Here is a 15026-nt window from a genome sequence, read left to right as displayed (position 1 = left end):
GTCGTGTGTCTTATTTAAAAAAACGCAACCCTTTTTTCTGCTTCTAATTTCAGTTTCTCATATTTACCCACTTTAAATTAAGTTATTTCGAACATGATTTAAACAAAAAACTGCTTATGGTTGGTGGATGAAAGAAAAAAAAAATCCTAATTATAAAAAAGTTATTTATTGGATAAAGCTCTATCTTAAAGTTAGTTTGCCATGATGTAAAAAAACAAAGCAGAAAAAATTAACGTAACTCATTCAAAACTGCTCAACTTCATGCATGATCTCCGACACAACTGACCCCGCACTTGCAGAAGAACAGCAGAGGCTGTGAATACTTCAGTGATTATAGCACTGAACAGCTTAAAAAGTACGATTAAGAGGTGAAAAATGCACACAATCGTTATTTGTGAAACTTGGTGTGTAAAAAATATATGAAGGAAAAGTGAACCGGGATTGTTTACATGGGTCTGCCCCGACCTCGGCCCATCGGACCACCTGGTGGGCCTCCTCCTTGTGACTTGGGACTTTTTATTGTCTCATCAACGGATAAGATTAAACAGGCGGCTTCGACTGCAGCGATCATGGCGTTTTTCTTGATGATTGCTGGCTCCCAGATGCAAGCTTGGAAATTGTCACTGACATCTTCATTCATAACATCAACTCCATACCATTTGTTACCTAAAACGAAAGGAAGAGTGTGATGAGAGATAAAATGTGGGGGGAAAACCCAGAAATGTTTTCCAAAATTTTTGGTAAAATTTATCATCTCTCAGTTTCTTTCAGTCAGTGAGGCTCCTTGGTTCACACTAGAGCCTCAACTTTTGGCAAAGGAGTCGTATTCATAGTTGTTCCTCAAATGTTAAGGTCTCCTCAAGCCATAATATTGATAAGAGATGCCTTTACGTTTAAGGAAAACGACCCTAAGTCTTTCTTAGGGTGTGCCCCCTGGTCTCTCGGTTCACACCACTAGAGAGCAGCTTTGCGGCAATAAAACAAACGAGTTAAAATGGAAAAATTTCAAGTGGGAGGCTACCGCAGAGATAGTTACCTCAATTTTTAGCTAAGAAGTCATGAAAAGCAACCTAGATCTCTTGGTACATCTCGGACAAATAATGAAAAATATTGGGGAATTAGAGAGCTTATGGTAATCATGAGGCTCTACTGAGGAAAATGACTGGTAATACATATTCTATAACTTAGAGCCAAAGAAATGAGACTAACATATTTGAAAAGTCAAATTATTCACCCCTTGATGTGCTTGGTGGCATAGAGAAAAAAAAGGAGGTGTTTGCATTTTGGGCATTTTGGAATGTTTTTGATGGCGTAGGTCGGCACAGCAACTTTAATCATCGATTTTCTTGGAAATGATGTAATTTATGGAAAAAAGTCATTCTATAACAAGTGCTTGAAAATGTATCATGAGTTGATTTAAGCAAAAAAATGGGATATTATGGTCTGTTTTTCATACTTCGAATTCCGGATTTTGCTGGCCAGGTTGTACCGACCTACGTCACAGGGTAAACAAACCTCAAGATGCAAACATCTCTTTTCTTTTCTCTATGGCTTGGTGGAGGTTTTAAAAGGTTCACTCCTGACATCTTACCGCAGTAAAAATGTAGTTAAGATTCTTTGGCTCTGAACTAAAGTTTTTTTTTTTTTTTTTTTGATATTACAAAGGGGGAGCAGAAAATCTCTCTCAGTACATCTCAACAGACAAAATTTGTTGAAATTACCATCTGCATGCTCCATCCTGAGCCTGTTCAAAATATTGGTTGCATCAAATCCTGCGTTATCACATAATTGGCGGGGGATGGCCTCCAGAGCTTTAGCCATGGCTCCAATTATTAGCTGTTCCTTTCCTGCGATGGTCCGTGAAAAAGCGCGTAGGTGTTTGCTTAGTTCCATTTCAACCGCACCACCACCTGATAAAAAATGAAAAAAACACTATGAAAACCAGCTAAAAAACCTTTGACTGTCAGTACAGCATGCAGAAAAGTTCTACTTTTATTTAATGTCAATTCCGATGAAAAACTCAACTGGATTCTTTTCAGCGCAACCAAGCAAGTAAAAATTCCGAATTTCTTGGATTCTCTTTACTTTTACAAAACATACATACCTGCAACTACAGCATCGCTTTTCAAAGTCCTTCTGACTATCATGATAGCATCATGGAGAGATCTTTCAGTTTCTTCCAAGAACTGCTCTGCTCCACCCCTCAGGATGAGCGTACAGGTTTTCGCGTTGGGGCAGCCTGTGAACAGGTTGAACCTTTCACCTCCAATTTGACGTTCCTCGAAACGTTCGCAGCGGCCAAGGACTGAATCGTTCAGGTCATGGGCTGTGGTCATGATGGATCCACCGCAGGCCTTCATTGTTCGCGTCAAATCCTGCTCTGGAACTCTACCAGCACAGAACATGTCCCTGAAAAAGGAAAATTTAATTGAATAACATTGAAAAAAATACGTTCAAAAATTTTGGTTGTAATTGGAGCCCAGACAACACAGTTTAAAAAAGAAAAAAAAATAAATGAATTAATGATGAAAATTACAGGAGCACCCACTTCAGTAGTTTTGCATGTAGAGGGAATTCACTGTGTACATGAGCAAGGCTTTAATGCTGTGTGAAGCTCAGAGAGTCGAGTAGGTACTTTTTGGATGATGGTCATGGCACCTGATCGCGTGTGAGTGTGCACATGATTTAGTGTATATGTTTGATCAGTTACGGTGGTGAACTTTTTTAAGTCTAAAATCTGGTGGCTAATAAAGTCTCAACTTTAAAGGCTATTTGGACGTATTTCTGTCAAACGGAACTATGTGCATTAAGACATGAGCCCTGAGACCCGCAAGAATATATGCATAACAGGGCTCACGTCATAATGCACATAGTTCCGTTTGATAGAAATGCGTCCATTTGTGAGCTTAGGGATGGATTTCATCACAACTAGTGGCATCACAGCATACCTCGCAAAATACTACATAGAAATTGTTAGTTATTCACACAAGACCTAGCAGGGGCTCCATTAAAACATAGAAAAAAAACAGACAGAATGAGGAAACAGTATTATCACATCAAGATATTTATGAAGAACATGAGTTTAAAGGATGGCTTGAAGTTTAAAATTTGACAAAATAAAATTTTATGGAATTAGGAAATTTTGAAAAACTGCGATAAAGATATGTGGTTCCGCACTTAGTCAAGGTACATACCTGTCGGCAAAGTACTGAGTAGCTACATCTCCAATTGGCAGTTTTGATAAAACAACTTGAGCTCCACTTTCATGGATTTTGGCTAATTTTTCATACAGGATTTGCCATTCAGCGTCTACAATTTTTTGGTATTCCTGGACAGCAAAACAAAGAAAACAAATGAATTGAAGAACTTTGATTCAGTGACTGCAGCATATTTTGCTGTCATACAGGGTTTTTTCCTTGTTTTTAATAGCTAAAGGAAAAGATTCTCAACTTTTGAGACCAAAATTTACAGGGGAGCAAAAAAAAGGTGTAGAGGTCGATAATTTCAAATTACTATCACAAGAGAAAAACAATCAATTCAAATTCTCCAAAGCATCCACAAAAAATGATAACTGCCCGATGAGAGGAACATACATCAACAGTGTAACATAGGTTACAGAACAGATTATGCTCAACACTTCATTCCCTTTCAACAATGTGTTGATTAGTTATGAACTTTAAACAGCTCCAGAAATGTAGTCTTTTAGAACTTTTAGGTGTTTGATCTTTTAAATAGGGATAAGAGTGCCTCAATTTTTAAAATTTCATATTTTTGTATGTTAATTTAACTGGCAATAGAGTGTTTTGAGGGGCTAACCAGCAGGCAAATAAAGACAGAAGTAACAGTTGTAATGATGATTCCATACTAATCAGTTTCCCTTTCTTTACGAAAATTCATAAGTAATAATCTTGAAAGTCTTTCAAAGAAAAACCTCACATTGATGCTAGTTTGAAAAATGATTTTCGAGAAATAATACATAAACAAAAATACTATTAACTTATCTAAAATTTATTTCCTGAAAGTTTTGGTAAAACTTTCAGGGAATAAATTTTAGATGAGTTAGTTAAAGTATGGATAAGTTAGAAATAATTAAAATACTATAAATAGTTACAGACTTACTTCTACACTATCAACGCGTACTTCAGCATTGTCTCTTTCAGCTTTCAGTTCCAATTCAATATTTAGGAGGGCAATTTTGCAGTTTTTGTAGATTTTCGGCTGCATTTCAAAACCGGCATAGGAAAAGGTTTTCTTGAAAGCAACACCGGAAACCAGGAAAGAGTCCTTGAACAAAAAATTACAATGAAAACTAAATTCTTTGACACGCTTGAGAAAACTTTGAGTATGAGAGAATATGCTAAAGGTACCTCCACAAAATGCCACTTGCATAGAAAACCATATCTTTGACACAGTCTGATGAAAGTTATTTGGAATCTTAGACACACAAATACAGAAAAATATGTACATAAATACAGAATAAGTATCAGGTTACCTCGTAAATCCAAGAAACTTTGAAGTTTTGAACTAATCATCCCAGACTTTGGCAGCTCAAAGCCACCATGAAAAAGTTTGCTAGAATTACTGACTTCTTTATTGATTGAATTTCAAAACTTTTATTTTACTTTCAAAATTTATGTTAAAATTGCAATAATTTTCATCGACTAAAGAAGTTGACCAAGGTCCAACTCCAGTTGGATGTAATTACCAATTAAATACCCGTTAGTTTTTTGGCCAAAATGTGTTAGAATTGAATTATAAAATGAATTTCTCATTCTAAAAGGAAAAAACTCATGCGAGCAAAACTTTGCTCAAAGATATACGCTGTTTGGTGCAACACTAGTTAAGAAAAATCAAAAAGGCAACTGCAGACGCGTTTTGGGTCTAGTATGACCTATTTTTATTGAAGCACAGCCTCCTGATTTTCTGCTTCCAAGCTTGGAAAGGTCACGAAAACCAGTCCTCCGCCTAGCAAACATTGGCCAAAAAACTATAAACGTCGAATCTACTTCTGCACAAAATCCCACTTCTCAAGTCAATTAGTTGTTTCGTCAGTTGTATTTTGATTTCTTGAGAGCCTCGAGGACTTAAACGTCTTTGCTACAGTAGATTTCCATGACTCAAAACCTCAAGAAGCTTGACCCTTTAAATTTGAAAAATTATTAAATTCTTCAATATTATTTAAATCTAAAATTTTATTTATTTCTCTCCACTATTGAGGTCTGACTATCTTGTGGATTTCTTAAACATTACAAAAGTCAAAAACCCTAACCTGACAATTTTCATGAGGAGAATAGACAAATTGCAAATGAGTTTAAATAAAAAATATAAGGTATCTGTGTCTCTGCTTGAAAAGAATAACCGTTTGTTAAAACCCCAGTGTGTTTACAATAACGGTTCCTTCAAGTTGATAAGGATCCGCTAGGGTTGACCTTGTGTTCCAGATTGCGCACGAAAGCATTGGCCAAAATGGGTATGCAATTGTGAAAGGGTTGAATGAAATGACTCCTCTAACGAAATGTTCACCTCTGCTGTAGTGACGTTTTTGAAGCGGGAAGCTCAAAAAAACGCAAATTTCTTACACAGATTGTTAAGTTAGTAGTGCATTTCAAACTTTGCTGATGCACTCATCTTGAGTTTTGAGACATTTACTGATAGGAGCAACTCTTATTAATTGCTCCAGCAAAAGTTTGCAACAGGCCCATTTCCAAGAATAAATAATTTACCTCTAAAGCGCCTCCTTGAACCTTCTTGATTCCAATCATATTAATGGGAAGCAGTTCATCTAAATGAAGCACTGCATCAACGACCATTTTGGAGAAGAATTCTTTTTGGTGATGGATCAGTTTGGAGCTCATGGCTGTGGCAGCACAATTTTCAAGCAACGTCCTGTGATGCGCCGTATTTGACTCATCACCTTTGATCTGCAAAAAAAAAATATAATAAGTAACGTACATAAATATTTACTTCTATTATAATAATGTGGCGGGTAGCCACCACTCCAACCACCAGCGCAGCTCATTAGCTGTAGCTCAATACTGTCATAGCTGCGAGCTCATCTCTCGGCTCACTCCGCACCCGTCAGTCACACGGGACTCATGTCGCACAGCACACAGCAGAGCACATGCAGCTGGCCGGTTTGCCCCTTTCCGACGGCCCTGTTTAGGGCACTTTGTTGAGCACCTCTCATGGCTTCGTCCATAATGAGATTTTATTTTTCCTTCTTAAAAAAATCCCATCATTTTCATGTCTTTGATTTAAGAAAAGCCTCTGCAAATGGTCACCTTTCGGCTAAAGTATTGCCTGCACCATTTATGCTTACGCATTATGTTGTCGAACCTCACAAACTTGTCCAATTTCTTACAGAAATAATAATAAGAAACAGAATCACTCAAAAAAATTACCTAATCTTTTTTTTGTCATCAAGATTGATCCCTTAAATTTTCATGAAAGTGCCCATTACAGAAAAAATTAAAACAATATTGAGATGTCCAGCAACGTAGTGTCTGAGCATGAATGGTCCTTGTGATACTCTGGCCGGAGGGTGACGGAATGAGACCTCTTTTTCTGGAGCCAGAGGATCTTGTGGCTATGAAGCTAGAATGAAACTAAGAAAAGCTGCCTTCAAAATTTTTACAAGTTTCAAGCTAGTTTTTGTGTTTCAGCAATGCAGATTGACATTTACACTGCACACATGTAAAAGCTTTTTCAATGCTAAAAAGTGTAGACTATGCAGCACTGTAACATCAAAATCAGATTAAAACCCAAAGTAAAACTTTTACTATGGCCTTGCTAATCCTTGGATTTCATTTTAGACACATGTCAATGACGTCCTAGGTTCCAAGAAAAAAGGCTGAAAAGGGTCTTGATCGGGAGCGGCTCTAATCCCAGTTTTAAACAGCAAAATGGCGATAAACTGAATCACTAAAGTAGATCATTTTCTCTCAATTAATTACTATTTTTATGAGTAAATTAATGATATTGAAAGTGAAAGTTAAAACTCAGAATAAGAGAGTGAGTGAAAAATAATAGTATACCCGTTGCCTACGAGAATGGAGAGGCCGTAACTAGTCAGTTCTGTGACGTCAAGCTAGTAGAGATTTACCGAAAACAACAAGTATCTCCGGGTCATCAGTGCATCGATGAGTGAGGCAGTTGCTGCGTGGACCAATCAGAGTGGCTCTCGATCGGCCGAAGTTGCGCGAGCGGCCCGTTTGAATCTGAGTGGAGTAACAATTTTCGGTATTACGCATTCATTTCCTCGATATTTAGACAATGTCACAAATAAACTAGTTAGTTTTCTAAAGTGAAATTTCATCTTCTTTCTAAACGGTTCTTATGAAATTTTGCGTCAGATCAACCCTGAAAGAAATATCGGCGAGAAATCATCGCGCGGCAAGCGTTCTCCCATAAGAACGCGTGTTAAACCGCGGCCGAGTTTCATCTACTAGTGTGACGTCACAGAATCGTAGTTACGGCCTCTCCATTCTCGTAGGCAACGGTATACCTTGACATTCAACTGATCGAGTAAGTCTAAAGCTTCCTTTAGCGCTTTTCGGTAAGCTTTGATGATGACGTGTGGGTGCATCCCGTCTTCAATGAAAGGTTTGACGGCTTTTAAAAATTCACCGGCTAATAATACAACTGTGGTGGTTCCATCTCCAACCTGAAACGAGAACCAGAAAATGAGAAAGATAGTGCTGAAAGAATACTCTCTGCTTCAAAAGCGTGAGTAATTGTGACACTTTGATTTTTCATTTTAAAAACTCAAGGAATGACACAAGCTGACTTTTCTTTGATAGTTCCTCAGATACATGGGGTAAACAAGCATTGGCAATAATTGAAGCATCCTGTGAGGACATAGGACTTTATACAGGTAATGGTTTTGAGAAAACTTAAAATATAGGCAATTTGAATAAAACTTGTTTCAAAGGAGGATGCGTGTTCTATTTTCACCTCCATCATCAATCATCCATTTTGAAAAAGTTTACGAGTTAAAATTTGAAATCAGGATAAGATTATACTTTGAATAAACAATACTTGCCTCGGCATCTTGAGATTTTGCGATGTCGACAATAGTTTTGGCAGCTGGGTGGACGACATCTAGTAGTTTCAGGATTGTGGCTCCATCGTTGGATACAGTTGCTTTGTTGTTACCATCCACAATTAATTTATCCATCCCACGAGGACCCAGTGTTGTGCGGACAGCCTCAATGACTGCTTGGCAAGCATTGATGTTAGAGATCAGCTGCGGTTTGCCCTGAGAGTTCTCTGTCCCTTCTTTCAATAAAATTATTTGAGGTTGCTGCAAGAGAAAAGTAAGTATAGGATTAGTATCATGAAATTTGATGGAACAGGCTTTTTCCCTGACAGAGGTCTGCAATCAGCTCAAATGAATTCAGAGTTTGGGGGCCACAAATCATTTCTGTCACTTCCACAAATTTGAGAGATTTCCCGACATTACAGGCTAATTTCTTTGGACTAAAAAATACACCGATAAGAACACTTGAATAAGTCAATTGAAAATTCATAAGCAGCATCTTAACGAATTGATGAAAGCTCTGTGAACAATTCCTTGAAGAGTTTACAGATCCAGTGGCAGCGAATAAGGTACGATTGATCGGTAAAGAAAAATCCACGAGCGTAACCAGTGATGTTGTTCGCTACTTCAGAGTATTCTTGCCTGAACCAACCATTTTTGAATGGCTACTCTCACCTATGCGATTACCATCAGTAATTCATCAACAGAGCTCTGCCTGATGGTAAAAGTAAAATTCATAAGCATCAATCAGATAGGGGTACACGGCACGGGGCAATAGTACAGTCAGTGGAGAACCGTGAACTAAAAAAAAAATAAAAACTGGGCCTTTTGATGACATAAACTAATCTTCATTAAGTTAAGACTTGATGAACAGGACATGATGGCATGAATTCATTGATTCTGAGCTCATTGGATCATGACTTTGATTTGAGCATTCTATGCACACACTTTGACAGAGCTTCATTGTCAACAAAATCTGTCAAATTCATGATCCGTTATAATTGAAGTACATTTAGACTGTATAGTAGCGTGTAGATAATCTTTGAAATGTTCAAACGTTTTTGGGAAAGACGGAGATATTGGGAGAGAATTATTGAAAGATCGGGCATTGGAGATATTGGGGGCAGTAACGTACGAGACACATGGCTGTAAAGACTATGTCCTCATCCGTCAAAGTGACAGAACTCGGCCCGAGTTCCATTTACCGCAGAAGAAAACATGAAAATTGAGGACTGAAAGCATTAAAAATTCAATTATTTGGAGAGTTATGCGGAAAAAATACTTTGAATCTTGTCCAGTGAGTATGTACCTCATCCATCAAACAATGGATTGTGATGAAGGAAGCCAAGATGGTTTTATTGTTAACTTGAACGTAGTTCGATATTGAATGGTGACTTCCTGAAATAATTAATGCAATCACTTACCATTGTGACGTCTTGTTTCAAGAAAAACTCAAAAGAACTTTAAAAATTTCTGAAAAACGTGATTTTTTGTGATAGGGTGGTGGTCTAACCTCAAAACACCGGGAGAAATTGAATCTCCCGACCTCTAGCGGACAGAAACACAATCAATAAGCGGTAGGCAACTGGGCAGATGTGAGTACTCAATTGCATACTCTCAAGTTGAAGGAGCAAAATCAGTTATGGATTATGGAACTTAGGAAAGTATTTTAAGAAAAGAAAGAAGACGAATTCAATTTTAACGTTAGTTTAAAGACAGCTCAAACATCTCTTAAGAGTTGTTGCTGGTCTTTTCACGAGAACTTCATCTTCATGAAAATAACTGGAGTGGATGACAGTCCTGTTTTGAGAGCTCAATTGCTTGTAAAAAATTCTAAAAAATTCCATAATGAGTAGGTAGGTAAGTAGCGACTCAGTGAGTGAACGAAACAGCAATGATTACAATAATAACTTATTTAAAAAATAAAAGAAAAAATTTAGAAAAAAGTGGGAAAACTATGAAACTATAAATTAATATTTTAACTTCTTGGAACCGGGGAAAGTATTTTTACTCAGTAAAATTGCAGCCCTGTCTGTATGAAAAGGTTTTTTCCCTTGTTTAGAACCAAGTAATGAGTTCCCCGTTTCTAAGATAATTGGAGTCATTTTTTAGGAAGTCAGATACCTAGAGCTTTCATGAACAAATGCCTGTTTACAGAGGAACACGAAACGGAGGAAATGCCTCAATTGAGCACATTTTGCTTGCAACTACTTAAATTATTTCAAGTAAGGTTTCTTTAGAAAGATAAAACCTACTTGGAGATTTTGAAACACTGCAACTGAGGCACGTGTTTGGTGACTGTAGCCACCGTTAAGATTTCCAATTTATTTTCTTCTGGAAAGGAATGGTTTTATTTTTCAACTTTGAATTTAATTTTAGTGAACAGTCTGATGAGCCAGATTATTAAGTTAACAGGTTTGTAAACGATCTAGACTTCTAGAGATTAGTTCTCATATGAAGTGCACAGGACCAAAATCTTAACATCTAAGTACTACCTACACTTTTCACACTTATATAAAAATGCATGAAGCAGTCATACTGGTGCCGTCCCATCAGCCTTCTTTAAAAAGGTACTAGAAGTCTAAAATTACACAAAAACTGAAAAAATTGTACTATAAATTTTAGAGAAAAGCATAATTTAACCTCTTTTGGAAATTAGCAATAGATGCGAGCAGATTCTGTTCTTTTCTATTTGAGGATATCCACACAAAAATTAAATAAATTACTGAGATGAGAAAAAGTTCTGAGGTGTGCATGTTTTTTTTCTCAAAATCTGAGAGGTGCAGAAATTCTGTAAGTTACAAATACATCCATGGCCAAAAGTGCGAAACCACTCATCTCCATTAATATTTCAAAATCTATTTTATTCTTTGAAGAAGTCATCTTTATGGCTTGAAACTTAAACAGAATATTCTGCCATCAGAGAAGAAAATCAAGGATGTTTTCGAGAGATTACTTTGACTAGTAGTTTTCCAAAGAAAAAATAAAGGGTAACAGGAAGTCTGCAGTGTTGCAAAAGATGTGCGGGGTTTCACACTTTGACTGTCAATGTCTGGATTAAATGCTTTGTTGGTATATTCTTTGATACTTCTTAGCCAGTCCTTCTAGTCTCTTAAAGTTGTACCCATCTAGAAAATGATCCACTGAGAGACAATCCAAGGAACAGAGTGAATGTAAATGAACGACTTTTTAATTTCAAAAGATATTATAATAAGAAAATGAGAAAAAATCATAAAAGGAGATAAAATAAATATCAAAATTAAATTAATAAATACAAAACATTCTTTATAAAATTGCAAATATTGGCCACTTAGGATAAATGGGTCTTTAGACCAAAGCCTGCTGATGATAAAAGATCCAATAGGACGAGGCAGCTTCGATATAGTTACAGTTCAGAACTGAAAAAAAAAAAACAATACAAATTTGAATTACCCTTATACCTAAAAATTGAACAATGCTAATGGAAATTGTGCTGTGTTTACCAAACTTAATAGTTATTTCCAGTATCTAGAACTAATTATATGCATCAACAGGCAAATAAAAACACCTGATACAGTTTGGGGTGCAAAAATAGAAATGATCAACAAGGAGTTTCCCCTTGATCCTCCTTATGAACAGGTCTTGGTTACGGATAATGGCATGGTCGGAAAATTCCAAGATTGTTTACTATTCCAATATTTTACAGTCAATCCTTAAAACCTCTAAGTACATGATTCTTTCTAGAGCAAAAATTATAAGAGAAGATGACACAGGATACAAACTGTCAATTTACCAAGAACAGTCCCCGTTTTGAGAGGAAAAAAGTCTAATCTGTATTAATGTATTGAAAAATAATTTATCTAAAAAACAACTGATGCCAGCTCTCTTCTAATTGGACGTATTTCTGTCAAACGGAACTAAGCGCCATTGGGGGAGGAAGGTAGAGGGGGGCTTGGATTGGCGTCGGGCTCATTCGTTCCTATACTCGCAATGCTTTTCCATGGCGCTTAGTTCCGTTTGACAGAACGCGCTATCCGGCATTCTAAATTCCTCAAAAGGAACTCAAATTGGCCCTTAGTTCCATTTGACAGAAATACATCCAATTTTTCTTCCATTAAGTGTGAAGAAATATCAATACACAACTTACCCGTTTCAAAAATTCTTCAGCACAAATCCTAGCCCGAGCGTTGACAGCTAATTTCATTTCACTGATTTCCTTGTCAATTTCTTCCATAAAATGTAAAACAAAATCTACCAGCTTGTGCTTCAACATTTGTTCTGTGTGGAAATTTGTAATGAGAAAACTGATATCATATCCCTGAAAAAAGAAAGTAAAAAATGTTATGAACCAATTGCACCAAGGCTCCGCTACAATAAAAAAAAAAATTAAACAGTACAAGGACTGTTCATTGTCAAAAACCACATCCAAATTGAAAGTGGCCCTCCTTGTTCAAGCATCAGATCCCTCCCCCCCTAAATTACCCCACAAGAGCTGATCCCATCCGTCCCAACAACATCTCAAACGCCTGTCCCTAAAAAAAACCCTAATTTCATGAATGAAAAAAAAAAAAAAACCAGTCCCTAATAATGAAAAACTCTACAGACCAAAATCCTTCCACTTGTAACATGGGTGTAACACCTGAAAGATTGGACACAGCTTCGGTCATCATGCAGAAAATAATATCTAGTCTCAAAGTTATCCTAAACTTTCAAAGAAAAAAAAACCAATGACTCTTTTGTTACTTGATTGGGAGGTTTCAAAAATCAAAGGCAAAGCTATTCAATTTAAATAGAGACTTATGTCATGATGTTGAAACATTCTCCGACAAAGTTCTCCTTTCGCTGCGGGTCTGAAGTATTTTCTTGTTTCATTCCGACTAGACAGAAGAGGAGTGAGAGAGTGCTACCGCTAATCAGAGGCGAAGATTTATTTCCTAAATGAGGCATTCAAAGCAATTCTACGGAGTAAGTCGGCAATCACATAACTTGGTTTGCAACATGGCAGACTTTCTGTTGTACTTACTATATTTTAGAAATGGGAAACTACTCAACAGCAATTCTTTAAAACTGCCGTAATTTTTCTTCTCTGTGCAAAGAACATTCTGCAAAAACTTCAAGGAATGATGTCAATTTGATCTCCTTTAAAAAAATAACATGGATGCGGAGATTTTCAAACACCTCAAATTGAGATATGTGATTGCGGACTTACGCCGTCGAATTACTGAATGATTGAAAATTACATGGATAAAAAAATGAATTGTTACCTCAACAGGTTTCCGTCGAAGGACGACAAAGTTTTCAGCCCTCATCATCATGAAGCGTGTAAACTTGTGGCACAAAATTTTTTCTATTTCATCTGCTTGCTTGACTGAGATGCTGATTCTGACTGAGTTGATAGATCCTTCTATGAGAACTTTTTCTTTTTCATTTCGACTGATCACAACAGGATTTAACAGGAGCTCTTTACTCGTTCTGTTAAAAGGAGAAAAAATCAATATGGACAACTAAAAAACAAGTTTACTACTTTAGAAATGAAATTTACCATTTCAACCTTCTCATGATTAGAAAATAGTTTTTCTTTTACATTGTACTCGAGCTGATAACGCCTGATACCTTCCCACATATTTTGACGGACTTGTTTCACAGGTGTAAGCTCCAAGGCTACAATCTTAGGTGCTTTACTCCATGTGGGAAAACTGACAACATTCATCCCTGAAAGATACATTATGACTAAAAATGGAAATAATACAAATTAAGGCGAGGTGACTTACCTGACCTCTACTTCAGGTTTATTATGCCTTTCTACGACTTGAGATGAAAAATTTTCTAAGCATATAGCAGCAGACAGGGTATGCCTGACAGCCGTGAGATAAGGTTTCAAAGTTGAGGCCTAAAACAAGACAAACCAAAATTATTAGTGACAGTAGTTATCACTGTTAAGTCTATCAACCAAATGCCCAGAATACTTTCAGGTAGGTGGAATCTTTCGCAAATGGCAAATTGGCACCATTGCTTGCAAACTGCACAATTTTTAAATTTTGAGCAGCTTTTGGTCCTACGCAAAGTAGATGCCTACTTGCATCAAAACATTGTTCACAAATGAGTCAAGTCCGTTGGTAGAAACTGCTGCAGAACCATTACAAGTTGAGGTGCTTTGAATATAAACTGACACTATGACCCAATATATTTGGTAATGTTTAGAGGGAAAGCTGAGTACAGGGATCAGCGAGGCGATTATTGAAGTGATATCGACTCTATGTCGCCGCTTTGTCGTGTCGCATCAGCGGAGGAAATCGAAACTGATATCACAAGCTCCCACTCAACTGTATACCATAGGGTACGATCAGCATCAGCTGCTCAAAGCTTACCAGTGGTTTCAGAAACTATTGTTGGCGATTGGCTTGTTTTATTGCCATCAAAATTCCATGTAGTTCTTACTAGGTCTTGGGTCCATTGATCCATTATCCATTTATGGCGGAATACTACTAGGTTAGTTTCAGCGAGAAGTGAAATGATAGTTTCCTTAGTTTAAAATTGACTGGCTGATCATAAGAGAATGTGTACATGATAACATGAAGTAGATAAAAACACTTGTAGAGCTTACCATTGTGGTTTATGATTCAAAAAGTTGAAATGCAGAAGTGTCGTAACCAACTCACAACGAAGTCATTGCACTGAGAATTTACGCTTGGATTATCAAACTGGAAATGACACAGGATGCTACATGAGTCTCTGAGAGATCAGTACGAAAATAGGAGTGAAATTCATAAAATACTGGGGTTAAAATTATTGTGGTAGGGGTTGCGTTGATAATGACTAATGACTCATTTGCACCAATGCCCATAAAATCATAACACTTCACTTCACACCTCACTCACACAGTCACACCCCATAAGTTCCATAACACACCGTTAACACACACCATCACACACTCTGATAAAAAAAACTCCATCAACGTTGCCGCGCTGTAAAAGTTTGAAAGTTTAGAGATAGTTCATTTATTAAAAAA

At 36.9% G+C, this 15026-nt stretch overlaps 2 protein-coding genes across 2 annotated transcripts; both read right to left on the bottom strand.

Moving 5' to 3' along the window:
- Positions 1 to 150: 150 nt before the first annotated feature.
- On the bottom strand, positions 151 to 9613 carry CCT7 (chaperonin containing TCP1 subunit 7). Its single transcript, XM_072301986.1, has 9 exons — positions 9463 to 9613; positions 8042 to 8302; positions 7505 to 7663; positions 5724 to 5921; positions 4120 to 4284; positions 3195 to 3328; positions 2105 to 2409; positions 1722 to 1910; positions 151 to 666 (listed from the first exon to the last, which is right to left on the bottom strand). Exons 1-9 carry the CDS (start codon positions 9463 to 9465, stop codon positions 446 to 448), a joined length of 1635 nt encoding a protein of 544 aa, XP_072158087.1. The 5' UTR covers positions 9466 to 9613; the 3' UTR covers positions 151 to 445.
- A 1611-nt stretch (positions 9614 to 11224) lies between these two features.
- Arpc4 (Actin-related protein 2/3 complex, subunit 4) lies at positions 11225 to 14898 on the bottom strand. Its single transcript, XM_019057755.2, has 5 exons — positions 14622 to 14898; positions 13789 to 13907; positions 13282 to 13489; positions 12165 to 12335; positions 11225 to 11436 (listed from the first exon to the last, which is right to left on the bottom strand). Exons 1-5 carry the CDS (start codon positions 14622 to 14624, stop codon positions 11431 to 11433), a joined length of 507 nt encoding a protein of 168 aa, XP_018913300.1. The 5' UTR covers positions 14625 to 14898; the 3' UTR covers positions 11225 to 11430.
- Between the last annotated feature and the right edge of the window lie 128 nt (positions 14899 to 15026).

This window comes from Bemisia tabaci, chromosome 6, assembly GCF_918797505.1.
Source record: "Bemisia tabaci chromosome 6, PGI_BMITA_v3".
Classification (NCBI taxonomy): Eukaryota; Metazoa; Arthropoda; class Insecta; order Hemiptera; family Aleyrodidae; genus Bemisia; species Bemisia tabaci.
Note: the sequence above shows the minus strand (reverse complement) of the source record. Positions and strands in the feature narration are given on the sequence as shown.